At 51.5% G+C, this 17,070-nt stretch overlaps 1 protein-coding gene across 1 annotated transcript in view; it reads right to left on the bottom strand.

Moving 5' to 3' along the window:
- Nucleotides 1-9,469, bottom strand: part of LRRC59 (leucine rich repeat containing 59) — a 13,096-nt gene extending 3,627 nt beyond the window's left edge. Inside the window, exons 1-6 of the mRNA XM_040497194.1 lie at nt 9,161-9,469; nt 7,774-7,833; nt 5,833-5,991; nt 5,498-5,602; nt 2,334-2,406; nt 123-296 (exon numbers count right to left, since the gene is read on the bottom strand). Coding sequence (XP_040353128.1) covers nt 123-296; nt 2,334-2,406; nt 5,498-5,602; nt 5,833-5,991; nt 7,774-7,833; nt 9,161-9,265 — 676 coding nt within the window. The 5' untranslated portion in view covers nt 9,266-9,469. The remainder of the gene's footprint in view (nt 1-122; nt 297-2,333; nt 2,407-5,497; nt 5,603-5,832; nt 5,992-7,773; nt 7,834-9,160) is intronic.
- Between the last annotated feature and the right edge of the window lie 7,601 nt (nt 9,470-17,070).

Raw genomic sequence — 17,070 nt, 5'->3', positions numbered from 1 at the left:
CCCTCCACGCGACTCCCAGGACTGAGAGCATGCTGGATCTGACCAGGTCTGCAGCCTCGCTCACTGCCCCCTCAGTGCCCCCACGGCACCCCCGCCGGAACCCTGCAACTGCGAAAACATACTCGGAGCCTGGTTTGCTTCCTTCTTCGGCTTCTTCTCCTGCTCCCGCTTGGCTGCTTTGAGGGCGTCGTACTCCTTTCTCCGGCGCTCCTTCTCTTCCGCCTTCTCCCGCTTCCGCAGCTCCCGCTCCTGTGCCTCCTTAGCTCGCTGCTTGGCCTCCCGCTTCTTCTCGGCCTCTGCAGGAAAATCCACCCCAAGATGACTTCTCACCCACAAACCTGCAAGAGTGCTTTCCTGAGTAACTAAAAGCACGGGCTTGGCCTTTCCCTTATGCCACAGGTCACTGAAGCAGTCTTAAGGAGGCAGCTATCTTCCTGCTCTCCAGGAAGTAAGCCCTCCCTCAAATACGGTAAACTGCTCTCAGGGTTTGCTGGATGGATTATTGAAAGGTTCCCAGCCCCGTGCAGTGGAGAGATTAGGGTAATGTAACAAGGGTACATGAGGCAGGCATGGGTGACGAGCCTAGTGATCAGAAAGCACAGAGGGACACCCTTATTATACAACTTGGCTGTCAAGAGAAGAAACCGTGATTCTATGGGATTCCTGTCTTCCCAAGCTTCAGAAGGGAACGTAGCATGGGAAGGGCAAGTAAGAAGACAAAGTGAGCACTCAAGTTCACAGTTAGACACGATGGAAATGTTTTCCTGAGAAAGCAAGACTAATCATTTGTCAGAGGGAACCTCTAGGCTCCCACTCAGGAATCTGTGACACATTCTGATTTACTTCACGGTTCAAGTACGCTTACATCCAATGCCCAGCTTACAAATTACTGGGTTCTAAAAATGCACTTCCAGATTAGTTATTTGGAAGCCTGAAGTACATTTTTCCAAAGCCAGAATGCCACAAATTAGGGAGTTAAATGTCTTTCTGGGCTTAAAAGCCCATCTGACCCATAATGTAGCTGAATTGTAGTATGCGAAGTACTGGAGCTTTCCACTGCTTTTCTGTGTACAAACAAGCTCCACGTTCCAGCTGGGCAACGACAATGCCAAGAGCACATTCTACCCCACCCGGAGAGAACATGTGGAGGCAGGAAGTCAAGCAGCAGTGGTCCAAGGAAATACAGCATCACAGCAGCCACGCATGTGAGAAGGCCCGGTGTCACTCAGGCTCTTTCAGGGTCTGCCCATGACCAGTACTAAGCACGTCCTCCCCCCCTCCCAACCACGGAATCCTCCAGTAAGGGGGCTCAGACATCTGCCAGTCAACAGAGCGCCCGCTGTGCACCAAGCCTTGTTCTGAGTGCTTGAGATACAGCAGTGAAGACAAATCGGGTTCCAGCACCTAAGACCTTCTAGAGACGGAGACAAACGAGTGAACAAACAGAAAAAGGACAACAACATGCGCCACAAAGAGAGTAACAGAGACTGTGATGGAGTGACGGGAGGGATGCTACCCACGTCTGGGTGGTTCGGAAGGGGTTACGGTAAAGCTACGGCAACATCTGAGCAGACAGGAAGGACATGAACCCAGCCGCGTAAAGACCCGAAGAAGAAACCAGGCACAGCCCCTGCAGTAAGACCGGACTTAGCGTGTTCGAGCAACAGCAGAGGCTCGTGTGGCTGAAGTTAACAGCGTTCTCTCCCCTGGGTGCGGGACACAGCTGGAGAAGCAAGCAGGCCTGGGGCCATGGCGGGCCCGGTCGTCTGTGGAGCTAAGTTTGAATTTCATCCTAAATTCAATCAGGAGCCATTAGAGTGTCTTAAGCAAATAGCAGCATCACCGACTTATGTTGTAAAGGGATCCCTGTGGCTGCCGTGCGGAAGGGGCACCAGCGTGGAGACAGGCCACAGAGCTGGGAGGGGTCTACAGCGCGGAGGCTGAATTACAGTACGGCCCGGGGGTGGAGGAACCATCACACACGGGCCTTGCTGACACACTGGATACTGGGGAACTGAAGACAGACGTCCGGACGTCTTTCCAGTTTCAGGCTTGAATAACTACAGGGATGGTGACAGTCTAGTCCAGGGGACCCCCGGGAGGGCTCGCAGGGGACTGACCGTCTCGGCCACACTTAAGTTGAGCTGCCTCTTAACCCTCCCAGCCGGCTGCCGGACTCTGGAGCTCAGCGGAGAAGCCAGGACTAGACACAGATGACACCATACACCACCATACTCCTCCTCACGATGCTTCCACGGACCCCGGCTCCTGACCCGTGGGAGCCAGCGGCCGGGCGAGGACAGGAAGATGGCTGGCGGAGGGACGGCACCTACCTCGTTCTACTTCCAGCCGCCGCTGCCTCTCTCGCTCCTGGTCAGCCTGCACGGCCTTCATGTGCTGTAACACCTGCAAAGGGGGAGCGGAGATCTGAACTAGCCCAAACCGGGGGCTCCACGGCACACACGTCTGCTCAGGAGGCTCAAAAGCACGACGGCTCCTTTTAGGTGAGCACAGCCCCGCGGCAGCGCGGAGCTAACGGAGGCCATCCTGCGTTTGTCTCCTACCTTACTACGCCAGCCTTAGCTGGAGAAGGGCCAGCTGAGCCCAGGCCACTAAAGTTGTGAGCAACCACGTTTGTGAAACCCACTGCCAACTGGAGCGTGGAAGGAGTCCTGCTCTTTACAGTCCCTGTCACACGCACGATCTCACGTGTGCCCCAGGCAACTCTTGGTGGTGGGCAGGACGGCACTTCCGCCGAGACCTTCTGACTTCCTGACCTCCCTCCCTGGGCCACCTTACAAAGTTCCACTCTTCCCAGTCCTCGGGAGGCCTCTTACCTACGTCAGTCGTAACGCTAGTTTCCCTAAGGGTGGCGACTACCATCCCATCTGCGGGCTAGACGCTCAGTATGTGTTTGATGGATGACTGACTGGATCCCCACCTCAAAAGGAAGAAAGCCAAGGCTGACGGGGGGTGATCTGTCCGCCTCGCGTGGCTGGAAGGTAGCACAGCTCAGAGGACTGGTCTTCTGAGCTCCTGGGCCAGAGCTTGTCCCACTCAAGTCAGCACACAAACTAAGGAAGCCTCTAGCAGGAAGCCAAGAGCCATTTGGCCCACACACCGCTCAAAGCCGTGGCTCCCAGAGCCCCTCAAATCCTCGTCCAGTCAGTCGTGGACAGCCCCTGACAAAAACAGCCCCAGAGATCCTCACTACGGGCATGGTTAGGGGAGGAGGTAAAAGACTTTATTTTTTCAGGCTGTGTTTTTAGAAGCTATCCCTTGTCTGTAGAGGACAGAGTGAAAGCTTAGAGCCCGGCACAATCCTAACGCTACCACTTACGGACCCTGTGACCTTAGCAAGTGACTCAACCTCTCAGGCTCCCTGCAAGAGCCTGCTTTGAAGCCACAAGGAACCCTGTCCTGAGCAACCCAGGCCTTGAACCTGCCGCAACCTCTCAGAAGGGAGTCAGTCTTACTAAAAAAAATGGCCACTCAACAAGGAGTGCAGGATCTGCAGGAAGGTCAAGCCTGATGGTGAGAGGCAGCCCAAGTTCAAAGTCCCTGTCTCACTCTGAATTCCGAATACTAAGTAAGCACCAACCATTCAGGCGGTTTTAAGGGGTGTACAGGTGGCTAAATAAAGAGCTGAGAGGTTTAAGAGACCTCCCTTTTTCCCCGGGCCCTAATACATCAGGAGTTAGCTGAAAACAGCCAGTTCAGAAAAAGGAGCGACTCCTCTGGTGCAGACCGTGAGCCCCGAGGGTGGATTTTGTCCACCGGTCCCAGTCCACGTTTTCTGATAAGCACTTGATGAATGCTTTCCAGCTAACAAATTATTTTTAAAAGGTGCTGTACTACGCCCCAGGCTTATCAGTGACTACAGCTGACCCATGCAGCCACAAGGTCAGGGCTGGTGAGATCTACGCTATCTCCCGGGGACAACTGACCTCGTTCTGGCCGGCCCAAGCCACGCTACTACAACGCCTAAAGGTGTGCCAGAGACCGCTCTGGGCAGCAGTGCCAGGGAGCGTGGCTCTAGTTACCATAGTCACGATACAGTGTGCTACCTGGAGCTATGTCTGGAAGGTAGGTGCTAACACTAAAGACCTCTGTGCTCAACAGAAGTTATCCTCGTGGAGTATCAGCAATTTCATGAGGTTTCACATATTACTAGTTGAATGAATAAAGGGAGAAATGAAACGTGTGCGCACTGGGCATGTCTCGGGTCAGAGAAACGGAAGTCGTATCTACTTCCCGGGGTTATGAGGAGCATGAGGTGAAATACAAAGCATGCAGGACGAAGGGAGAGTCATCCCTTACAGCTATCGTTCTTCCTCAGAACGCACATCACTCCTAAAGCGCCAGGAGTTCCCCGATCACTTGTACTGTTCTCAGCTAAGGGCAAGCTGTTGCCGTGGCTACCTGGCTGCACTGACCTTGTACTTGGATCTCCTGTGCCAGTGGATGACAGAGATGATGAGACTCTCTCAGAAGCCCTGAGCTAATGACAAGACAAGGCCATTATTCTTGAGCCTCACCTAGAGACCCACGCCCCCCCCCCACCTCGTGCCCACATCTCACTGACATCAATTCTAGGATTTAAATCTAAAGCGTTTAAAGTCTATTCTGTTCATCAAGCCTCCTCAACATGGCCAAGTAAGTCATCTGGTGCTCAGCTGAAGCAGCAGCAATCTGTTCTAAAGCTGGAGGGAAGAGGGACTGTGGCTGGAGTGTGAGAGATGCGTGGTGTCGTTCTTAAGAAGCAGCACAAGGCCCCCTCAGGGTTGCTGGCTGTGTCTGCTTCCGTGCCGCCTTTGGTTCCTCGCTCCTCTATCAGATGACTTGACTGAAATCAATCAGATCCGCCCAGGACGTGTCTGCCTATCGGTACAGCACCCAAATGTTGACACCGTTATCAAAATTCCTATAACCACCGTGACTTAGAAAGGCCACAGCCCCTACCCTTCTTGTCCCATTTGAACAACTGTCAATAGTGTAATGTGGGATCAGGCAAGGTCCTGGTTTCTTAAATGTTTATTTATTTTGAGAGAGACAGAGAGAGAGAGAGACAGAAAGAGAATGCACAAGAGAGCAAGTGCGTGAGCGAGTGGGGGAGGAGCAGAGAGGGAGTGAGAGAATCCCAAGCAGGCGCTGCGCTGACACATGGGGCTCGATCTCACAAACCAAGAAATCATAACCTGAGCCAAAATCAAGAGCCGGATGCTTAAATGACTGAGCCACCCAAGCGACCCAAGGTCCTGGTTTCTTAAGAACGGAAGTTTTGCAGTAGAGAAGACAGTCTTGTTCTGCTACTTGTAAAGTCAACATAGAAACAAAGGTCCCTCTGCCTGACAGGCTCATAGCAGATGTATTTCACTGGGACCTTAGTGCTCGAATCAACACAGAGCTACAGGTGCCCTGGGAGGGAAAAACAAGAGGAGGCAGAGGCTAGTCCCCGGGGAATGGCAGAGGCAACCCGGGGGAGCTTCGTGCTTACCTTGTTGGCACACTGTTTACACTGCTTCTCATCCAAGCAATCCCCTGCCACTTTGGCCAGGACAGGATCCAGGGGGTTATCCTTCAGGTCCAGCCACTTCAGGCTCTGAAGGGATAGAACAGAGAGGCTGGCTAAGCCCAAGTTCACAAGAGAGTCCCTCAAGGCGAGCAAAATGAGCAGGAAGAAAGCCCCTGTGTGTTCCAGCTGCAGGGAAAGCCGTGCGAGGCAGCACCAACAAGGTGGCATTTCCGCCAGCCTTCCTCACAGCCATGCTCCATCGGCCCCCGAGCCCCGTGCCTCACCCGACCGTGGAACGCTGCTTCGTGAACCGTTACCTTGAGCTGAGCAAAGCTGACGGGCAGGGTCACCAGCTTGTTGTTGAGGAGATCCAGGTGCTGGAGGTTGACCAGACGGCCAAAGTCTGCCGGCAGCTGCTGCAGTCTGTTCTTACTCAGGTCCAGCTTCACCAGGTGTGTGAGGCCACAGAAATCCGACTAGGACCCAAAGAGACAGCACCTAAGCCTCGGGCACACACTCTGGTGTAGCCACTGCAGAAGCCCGAGAGCCAGAGGCACCGACGTGTAAACCCTGACCCTACCTGCCACCGGCTGTTCCACCCTGGATGAAGTGCGGCTAACACTCAGCCCCTCTGGTGCCAAGCAGTGAGAAGTACGTGGAAAAGGACGTAGCACAAAGTGGGCACGAAATAAGTGTGTTCCCTCATGCTCTGTTCTCGCTGCGACTGGAGCCATGAGGGGGGTCCCTCCTGTGCCCCCACAGCACCCTGTGTTCTCCTTTCACAGGAGCTGTCGAAACACAACGGAACCATCCGCCTTCCTGGAAAGATGATGCGCCCCTTAAGCGCTCAGTGTCACTCTTTGTTCTTCACGGCACCTAGCACAGTACCCACCTGAAATCAAGCTCCGGCCTCGGCTAAGAAACACTACTCATGCTCTCCGGGGACCTGAAACCGCCAGTGATTCTGCACTGCCGAGGAAGGCACAAACAACTGAGTTCAGACCGAAAAGAGCACCAGGGGCTGCTTGAGTGACTCCCGACAAAGTGTGCAGCAGCATCAGGCTACGTGGAACGGCCACCATCCTGTCATTAGACATGGAATACTTCCTAGGGGCAGCGGGACCTCAGCTGCTTTTTCAGTGTGAAAAAACGGTTCCTGATGAGCCGCAGGAAGACGCTGCAGATAATGAGCGAGGCCCGGGAGAATACTGAGAGGGGAACAGACTAATGATCCAATGAATAACCTGCCAACTTCTGAGACTCGGTCCCTGAGCCGGAGCCCAGTGGGGTACGTCAGGGAGTGACACGGCCAGAGTGATGGATGGAAAAGGCAACGAGGAAGGAGCACTGCTCTGGAGGAGAATGGCTATCACTCCGGAGAGGCTGAAGGGCTGAACCACTCCAGGGCCTAGACGGGTATAAAGGATGGCGAACTGAAGAAATCTCGAAGCATATGAAAGAGGAGAACTGGGAGAAGTTGTTCAAGAAAAATCAAAAGGATCTGACCACAGACTGGCTGTGTTGAACAAAAAAAGTGTCTCGAGTAATTCAAGGGCTGGGAGAATAATAATATGGTAGTCCCCCAAAACCACACTTTTTTCCTGTTCCCCATCAAAAGGAGGCTGTTCATAAACAGCTTTCTCCCTGCGCTGCACAGCAACTTCCGGAATGGCTTCTAATCTCCTCTACCCAATAGAGAGGTAAACTGTTCTTCAAAGGAATAAAATAAGGCAGAAAAAAAGATGAGCCCAATAAGTGATTCAGCCAGCACTCCGCTGCCTTTAGTGTTTCGTGGCCCGACTTTCCCACTGTTCTGAAGAATGAAGCCTTGCTTCCCTTCTTGCTGAGACAATCCACCCCACCTCACCCACCCCCCAGCATGCTCCGATTCAGTCACAGCCTGTCTGCAGGGCCTGTCCTGAAATTGCGCCTTATGACCTAACTCCTCTAAACAAGAAGGAGAGGGGTGCCTGGGTGGCTCAGTCAGTTGAGCATCTGACTTCGGCTCAGGTCACGATCTCACGGTTCGCGAGTTCGAGCCCCGCGTCAGGCTCTGTGCTGACAGCTCAGAGCCTGGAGCCTGCTTCGGATTCTGTGTCTCCCTCTCTCTCTGCCCCTCCCTCACTTGCACTGTCTCTCTCCCTCTCTCTCTCTCAAAAATAAATAAACATTAAAGAAATGGAAAAAAAAAAAAACCAAACAAGAAGGAGAAGCAGCATCAGGCTCTAGAAGGAACTGTGCTTGCTTGCCGATCTTACCGGTAGACTAGTCAGTTTATTGCAGGACAGATCCAGTATGGTGGCCTTTGGGAGGGCAACCTAGGAAAAGGAACAAGAACAAAATGTCAGACCAGCACATGGAATGATTCGGTGACATCTGCTAACAAGGCAATTTCCAGAGAAAATTCTCACAACTAGGAAAGGCCTTTAAAAATTGGCACTGAGGGGCGCCTGGGTGGCACAGTCGGTTAAGCGTCCGACTTCAGCCAGGTCACGATCTCGCGGTCCGTGAGTTCGAGACCCGCGTCGGGCTCTGGGCTGATGGCTCAGAGCCTGGAGCCTGTTTCCGATTCTGTGTCTCCCTCTCTCTCTGCCCCTCCCCCGTTCATGCTCTGTCTCTCTCTGTCCCAAAAATAAATAAACGTTGAAAAAAAAAAAATGGGCACTGAAATATAACGTAGTAAGAGCAGCGTGCATCAGCACTTGCTACCTGGCGAGTATTTTACATTACAGTCTTAATCCTCATAACCCTAGAAGATGGGACTATTATCACCATTTGATAAATGAGGAGGTCTAGGCATAAAGATTAACTAGCTTGCCAAGGGCACTCAAGAGATTAAGCAATGAAACTGGAAATCTGTTCTAACTTCCGCACTACAGAGCCAAGTGCAATTCGTTAAAGGCAGTGGGGAAAACGTAGGTCATCCCAAGTAATGCTAGGGTGGGGGGTGCAGGTAGGAAACCCGGCGGGAAAAGCGGGGACTAAGATCTAACTCTACCCTGGCAACAATCCAGCCGTGTAACCTTCTGGGACCTCGGGCCTCAGTTTCCTGAGTGGGAGCCTGGGAGGAGCGGGGTGGTGGGGTGGGCGGCAGCGCCCGGATTCCAGCCAGTTTAAGCTGGAATTTGGGAAGAGCCCTCGCGGGCCCCGCAGTGACACTTCGCAGAATTCAAGGAAGGACGCCTCAGGGCTGGGACAGCCGGCTGGGATGGCCGGCTTCCTAGAAATGCACGGTTCTGGGCCACACCCAGGTCTACCCAGAGGCCTACTTCTCGGCCGAGTCATTCATTCATTTGTTCATTCATTCTCCCAATGCAGCCAGCAACCACACCGTGGGCGCCTACTTTGAGTCAAGCACGGAGCTGAGCGCTGCGAAAGCCCCCAGACGAGGGGAGATTCACTCCCGACCCGTAAAAAGCTCAGGGCCGAACAAGCAGCTCCTTCTCATCTTCTGGAACTGCGCCAAAGTGACACGTGTACATCCAAGGAAGAAAACTGGGGGCAGAGGTGGACGCCCGAGGACCGAGTCCCAATCCTCCCACCTGGTTTTAAGACCTGGAAACTGAGGCGTGGGAAAGGAGGCGGCCCGCGCAGGGGCCAGCGCCGTCTCGGGTGGGCACCTGTGCCCCGCGGGACTGTACTGACCAGCTCCTTGATGGGGACCTCATTCAGGTCGCTGAGGCTCAGGTCCAGCTCGTTGCCGTCCAGCTTGTCGCGGAGGTTCCCGCCCTTGCTACCGGCCTTGGTCATGGTGACGCCGGCTGAGCGGTGCCGGCTCCGGGGCTCCGACGGGCAGGAGAGGCGCCGAGAAGCCGCTCGTCGGTTCAGCGGACTCGCACCCAACCGACAACGCCTGCGTCCGCCGCCGCCGCAGGTGCGAAACGCCGCCGTCCGCCCGACCGCCCGCTGCACTCTGAGCCCCGCGCCCCGCTCCCACCGGTGCCGCCGCGACGACGACCACTTCCGTGTCCACGTCACCTTCCGCGGCCACTGAGACGGGCGGGGCCAGAGCGGCCCGAGTGTGCGCGAGACCGCCCTCTGGCGCTTAGGAGAGCGCACTGCAGTCGCCTCCACGTCCGGAAGGGTGGGGTTCAAAGCCTTGAGTTCTGCTGCCGGGCGAAGCCGCCGCTTCCCCCCCCAACCCCCCCATCCCGGGGCCCTTGGTAGGCCACTGTCGCTGGCAACGCCAGGAGGCGAAAGGGCAAGGGCCTGGGTGCCAGAAGACCTGGGTTGCATCCCAAACTGACCTCACCAAGTCACCCCCGTTCCCCTGGATTAGGAGCTGAAACCTCATGTCCTTCAAAATTGCTCCCTGCCCTCTTTAACTTAATCCCCAAATCATTAACACTCGGAAAATTCGAGCCTCGGAATCTCTCTTCTCTCCTCTTCCCTGCCCCAGCCCTTGTCTAGGCCGCCGTTAGCTCGTGCCTGGATTTCTCTTGAGTCTCTCTCCCCTCCACCGCTACCCAGCTGCCCAGATCTTGCTAAAAATCTAGCCAAGTCTTTCCTCTGCCCAAAACCCTTCCAACCTTGGCTACCTCTAGGATATGGACCCTCTCTTTTCTAGACCGGTCCTTGCCCGCTTCTGCAGTCTCCTCGCAAACCCCAGTCCCTTCCTGCCCGGGGTGCTGTGTAGACTGCCATTAGGCTGCCTCCACACCTTTCCCTCTCCTGGGATGGCCTTGCTTCCCAACGCACCTCTGCCTGGCTAATTTCTAGACCTCCGGGAAACCTCCCTGTCCACCATGAACCGCAGACTGAGTTAGGGGTCCCTCCTTGGGACTCTGGCAATGTCCTGTGTGCTGCCTTATTATCAGGAGTGGCAGAGTTTGGCTACAGTGGGGCCTCTGGCTCTGCCCGTTGCTGTTCATGAAACCTTAAGCGATCGCCGTGCCTTATTTATGGATAGATGAGAAATGTGCATAATAATGATACCGACTGGTAGCGGCGGGGAGGACTGAATGAGCCAAACACACCAAGAGCTTGCCACAGCGACTGGCACTCAGTGAGTACCTGATAAATATTTGCCTTAATTCATAATCTGCCTTGTGTTATCTTTAGGTGTCTGTCCTCCACTCTGGACTGTGAGCGAGGGATATGGTCTTTGTATCCCCAGTGTCTGGGTGTCAGATGCACCACAGTTGCTCATTCAAAGGTGGCTGAATGAATGAATGAACGAGTGAAGCATTTCATCCGCTTCACACCTCTGTTTGCTCATCTTGGAAGTGGGGATACTAAAGCTTATCTCAGAGGGCAACTGTGACGACCAGGTGAAGTCCGTGTGCAAATCCTTGCGCACACGCCTCCTACCCCCAACAAGGCGCCGTGCTGGGCTTCTGGGAGCCAGGCAGCGCAATTGGATAAGAATACATTAGCACTTGGCAATCTCTAAAGCCGTTGAGCATCCATTATCTCATTCTGATCAAGTACACGAAGAGATGATAGGGCACGTTTTGTTGTTTTCTCTCTCTTCTTAAGGAAGAAACTCGGGGAGAAGCAACTGGTCCTCAGTCACTTAGGGGCAGACCCGAATCTTTTGATCCCAAATCCTGTTTCTTTTCACTCCACCCTATCATCCCTATCCCCAAGGAGCCTACAGTCTACGCAAATAATTATTCTAGAAGGTAGAAAGGATAAGGGCCCTAATACATACGGATAAAATCTGTGGAGAGGTGCAGAGCTGTGCGGGTACGTGTTAGAGCGTGATAACATCAGACTAAAGTATTTGAGGGCATTCTGTGTGACTATGACCATGATTTTCATACATTATTTCTTTTAAGTCACAACGGCAGATACTCTTTCAGCTTTCCAAAGACAGTAATTGAAGCTCAGACAAGTCAGCTACTTAGCCATCGAAGGACAGTCACAGCAAGTAAGTGAATGTATTCGGAGGAAGGTGGGTCATGCCCAGCACAGAGGGGGACAGGAGCCTGGAGGAAGGGAAGACAGCAGAAAAGGCACCACAGAGGAGGTGGCTCGGAAGAATGGGTCAGGTTCAAACAGGCAAAGCAGGGCGGAAGAGCGAGCACTTTGACAGCAGCTTGTCCCCACAAGTTTCTTCTTTGAAAAAAAGAGACTCAAATAGCCCTTGAGGATGGGAGCCCCCAAAGTACTTTTTAATGCAAGTGATCTCTCTCTATGGTTTATTTCTTTACATAGACTTGCTTTAAACACTTCTGCAAATAGAGAGGTACGCCATGTTCACTGTAGATCAAATTCATCTGGAGGGATGGATGTACAAGAATTGCCAAGCACACTTCGTGGAATAAAAAAAAACAAAAACAAAAAAAAATAGCCACAAGGATCCTGCCAACCAGACGGTAGACCTCGTAGTAAAGCTCAAAAGAGTATAACATGGTCATGGGCAGGTACCAGTGGAACAGCATAGAGAATCTGGAAACAAATACAAATGCATATAGGTCCTTAATATATAACTGAGATCACATTTAAAGTCAAAGCCATCATGGGGCGCCTGGGGGGCTCAGTCGGTTAAGCGTCCGACTTCAGCTCAGGTCACGATCTCGCGGTCAGGTCATGATCTCAGGGTCATGAGATCGAGCCCGTGTCAGGCTTTGCTCTAGGCTTGGAGCCTGCTTGAGATTCCCTCTCTCCTTCTCCCTCTGCCTCTTTCTCTCCCCTCAAAAAAAAAAAAAAAAAATTGACTTTGACATTATTTCAGACTTCCAGAAAAGTTGCAAGGATAGAAGAAAGAATTCTTGGATACTTTCTACCCAGATTTGCCAACTGTCAACATTTTGCTACAGAAACATATGTATATTTCTACTCTATTTAAGAGTATGCTGGAGGGGCGCCTGGGTGGCTCCGTTGGTTAAGCATCTGACTCTCGATTTCAGCTCAAGTCATGATCTCGTGGTTCACGAGATCAAGCCCCACATCGGGCTCCGTGCTTGGTGTGGAACCTGCTTTAGATTCTCTCTCTCCCTCTGCCTCCTCTCCCCCGACTTGTACTCTCTCTCAAAAAATAAAAAAATAAAATAAAATAAAATTGCAAAATAGAAGTATGCTGCAGACATGATGCCTCTTTATTTGTAAACACATCAGTGTGTTGTCTCCCAAATATGAGGAAATCTCTTATATAACTACAGGACAATTATAAAAGTCAACGAATTAACACAGATCAATACTACTATATAATCCATGGACTTAATTCACATTTCATCAAATGTCCAACATGGTCTCATTTTTCGGAAAAAATATATATATAAAGGGAGGGCATTGGAGAAACACTTATGTATATGTCTACATGTTTGTATGAGCCTAGGAAAGGTTTGAAAGAATATCTATCCTTTTAATGTGGGTTGAGTATTTGCCACAAGGCGCAGGGATTACTTTTGTAATATATTAATGTAGAAACTGGGGCGCCTGGGTGGCTCAGTCGGTTAAGCGTCCGAACTCCGCTCAGGTCATGATCTCACGGTCCGTGAGTTCGAGCCCCACGTCGGGCTCTGGGCTGATGGCTCAGAGCCTGGAGCCTGCTTCCAATTCTGTCTCTCTCTCTCTCTGCCCCTCCCCCGTTCATGCTCTGTCTCTCTCTGTCTCAAAAATAAACGTTAAAAAAAAAATAAACATTAAAAAAATGTTTTAAAAATGATTCCTGTAAATCTGCTGAAATATCTCATGTGTTCCCACCTTCTCCTCTGTGCCACGCCATTCTGCTTGGAATGCCCTTTCCTGGAAGGGTCACCATCCTTTCATCCTTCAAGGCCCAATCTAGATGCCACCTCCTCCAGAAACACTCCCCTGATTACCAAAAGTGAGCCGTTTCTGCAGATGTTCAATGGCTACCCCGTGCCCACAGTACTGTGGCTTGCTTTGCACTGGCGTTGTTCATAGGAATAACGATGACGGCAATGGAACCCCAGGGGAGCGTGGTGGGTGGCCCTAGGGAGAGGCCTTCCTTGCTCATCAAAGGCTGCCATGCCTATTTGCTGGTTCTTTCTTGTGTGATGCCTGGAACTGCCATCTTGAAACCGTAAGGGAAGACCCTACCTGCACACCGAAAATAGCAAAGTGGCAAGAAGGGTTAGCTCGGGTCATTGTACCAGCTCTGGAAGCATCCTGACACAACGACGAAGGCCTGAAAGGCCTCACTTCTTGATCATAGGGTTTGAATCCCACCAAAGGGGATCCTTTTTATTTGATTTGATTTTTTTTTAAATTAAAAAAAATTTTTTTTAACGTTTATTTATTTTTGAGACAGAGAGACCGAGCATGAACGGGGGAGGGGCAGAGAGAGAGGGAGGCACAGAATCGGAAACAGGCTCCAGGCTCTGAGCCGTCAGCCCAGAGCCCGACGTGGGGCTCGAACTCACGGACCGTGAGATCGTGACCTGAGCCGAAGTCGGACGCTTAACCGACCGAGCCACCCAGGCGCCCCTATTTTATTTTTTTGAAGTAAGCCCAATGTGGGGCTTGAGCTCCCAACCAGCCTTGAGATCAAGCATCACATGCTCTACTGGCTGCACCAGCCAGGTATCCCTGGAGATCCTTTGTATATTTCCACCTCCAACAAATGTACAGGAGGCATTCTATGAATATTATTTGTCTGAGTCATTCATTTGACCCAAATCAGCAGAAGTATATTGAATACCTATCACATGCCACACTCTAGCTACAGGCTCCCTGGGAATAAAATCCACAATCATTGTAATATATGCCCCGACTGTCTCTCCCATAAGACTTTACCTTATCTCTCACTCCTCCCAAAAAAGCACTCTTTGCTCCCCTAACAAAACCACTAGCAACTTCCAAAGCGCACATGCTCTCTGTCTTCACATACATTTCCTCCCTATTCCTTTCATATGTATTCCCCCTAGAACATCCCATTGGCTGTCCACAGTTTCTCCTCCCAACCTGCCTGTGGTGGCTGCATGATGGTCCGCGGTGATGTCCACATCCTAATCCCCAGAACCTGGGAATATGTTACTTTCCATGGCAAGAGGGACTTTTCAAATGTGATCAAGTTAAGGACCTTCAGATGGAGAGATTATCTGGAATCATCCGGGTGGGACCTCAATGTAATCACAAGGGTCCTTATAAGAGAGGCAGAGAGGGATTGGACATACAGGAGGAGGGGGCAGAGATGAGAGTGACACGGCCACAAGCAAGGACGGCCTGGAGCCACCAGAAGCTGGAAGACACAAGGAACAATTCTCCCCTGGAGCCTCTAGCAAGAACCGTTGCAAGACTTTTTTACCTCAACACCCAGAATTCCTTCTCTCGCCTCTTCGAAGAATGAAAAGGCAGACACAAAATGACCAGCATTATACTCTATAATCTTAGAGTAGAAGATTAGAAAGGAAGAATAGTATGAAAGCTCTCTTTACAGAGAGGGGACCTGCAGAAGTGAATGCCCCCGTCTCCAGGCACGAGCCTTTGCTTTGTAAGGTTCTGATCATCACCCTCCCTTCCCTTCCCCCTCATTCCTTCTCGGGTTCTGCCCTTACTGGCTTGATAGCTCTGGGTGCTGGGTTGTCCATTCCTGATTGGCTCGATTCCATTGTACGAGGGGTGATCTATGGCCATATCATTTCTTGTGGGTCATGTGTTTTATGGTCAGTCTACTATCATATCGTTAGGTCTTCTTTCAAATTCCCGAGGAAAATCTGAGGGGAGTAGGTGGTGTCTGTTACATTCTTTTTTTTTTTTTTAATGTTTATTTATTTTTGAGAGAAAGAGACAGAATGTGAGGGGGAGAGGGAGACACAGAATCCAAAGCAGGCTCCAGGCTCCGAGCTGTCAGCACAGAGCCTGTCGTGGGGCTCGAACTCACAAACTGCGAGATCATGACCTGAGCTGAAGTCAGATGCTTAACCAACTGAGCGCCCAAGTGTTACACCCAAGCGCCCCAAGTGTTACATCCTTAAGAGGAACCTTATGCCCGAGGGGGGTTTGCTGTGGTCAGACACTCCGGGCATTGTTCCAAAATATGTGTTTTTCCCCAGCCCAGGTGATGGGGTTTCGGGGTGATGGTGGGGTTTGGAGCCGATAGCCAAGAAAGAATTCTAGGAAAGGTCTTGGCGCAAAAAGGTGATTTTATTAAAGCACAGGGACGGGGCCTGTGTTGCACTGGGGTTGTGACAGGTAACTGATTATATACCCTCAGATTGGGAGGGGCTCAGGGCCAGCTCAAGTCTCTAAGGAATTTTGGAAGCAAGGTTTCCAGGACCTTGAGGGGCTAGCTGTGTTAGGAAAATGCCATTTATTACTGAGGTTAGCCTGTACTTTGCCTTCAGCTTGTCCCTAGGCTCCCTCAACACAGGGACCTCAGGTCCTAATCTTTCCCCTTTCCCTCTCTGCCTCCTGAATCCTATCTTTCCCTATCATGGAACCAGCCCCCCAATTACCTTGATTTTAGTCCCATAAGACTCACCTCAGACTTCTGGCCTCCAGAAATGTAAGAGAATATGGTTCTGTTGTTCTGAAGCCACTACATTTGTGTAATTAATTCTAGCACTAATAGGAAACAAGCACACACTCGTTTTTCAAGGACTCAGCTCGGATATCTTAGGAGACCTTCTGCGACATGCCCAGGGTAGGTGCCTGTCCCCTGTGCCCCCTCTCCCACAGCACTGGCCACATCGCATGCCAGCGTCTGTCTCAGGGTGAGTGTTCTTTGCTAGACAGTGAGTTCTCTGAAGGCAGATGTCCTGCCTCATTCATATGTCCAGCCTGAGGACCCAAGGCTGTGCCTGGGACCAAAAAAGGACTCAATGAATGTCTGCAGAGCCAATGAGTGAGTAAAGGAAGATAACTTTGATTTGATCTGATAACACTGGGTCTTTACCCAAGACTTCCCAGCTGACCTTCCTCCTGACTTTGACCCAGGAAAAGTTAACAATTACATCACCCAAAAAAGATTTTCGCCCTAAACTCTTTACGAAAGCAAGGCTTTCACAACCTTTGGCGGCTGCGAGGATCGCGGCTTGTTTGGTTTTTCCAATTTTGAGCTGTGGGCAAGAAAACAGGGGATGTTTTAAGGTCATCTCTGCCTGTGTCCGCTATCAACTATTAGTTGTGACCAAAATAAGTTTACTCTTCAGAGCAGTTTGGAACAAGTTCCCAAATTTCATTTTCAGTTTGAATGTCAGACACAGCCACTCCTAGAACCATTGTTATCAGCCTTGTTCGTTTATCTTCGGTGCTGGCTACCAGGTCTGATGGGCAGAGTGTCAGCATTATGGTGTCCCAGGGGACCGTCGCCTCGTCTTTCATGAGCGCTCTTCCTCACCCTCGTCTCCCTTTATCTCCACCGGCGTCGCCAGCCTCTCGACTTCCCACCTCTCCTTCATGAGCACTGCCTTCCTCACCAGACATGCTGCGAAGAAGATTCTTTAAAGGGGACGTCTTTCATATACTCCTTGGAAGCAGGCGCTTACAACAGAGAGCGATGAAAAATTACCCCCAGAGGAAAGAAATTTTGTCCAAGGTCATTGAGAAGAAAGGCAGTAGAGCTGGATTTCTTCCCAGATCTGACTCTGACGCTGACGACGAGCCGGAGCAACCCCTTTGCACTCACTGCCGTCCAGTGAAAA

The sequence above is a fragment of the Herpailurus yagouaroundi genome, unplaced genomic scaffold, assembly GCF_014898765.1.
Source record: "Herpailurus yagouaroundi ecotype Mexico unplaced genomic scaffold, PumYag 189, whole genome shotgun sequence".
NCBI lineage: Eukaryota > Metazoa > Chordata > Mammalia > Carnivora > Felidae > Herpailurus > Herpailurus yagouaroundi.
This window is presented reverse-complemented; position numbering and strand designations above follow the sequence as displayed.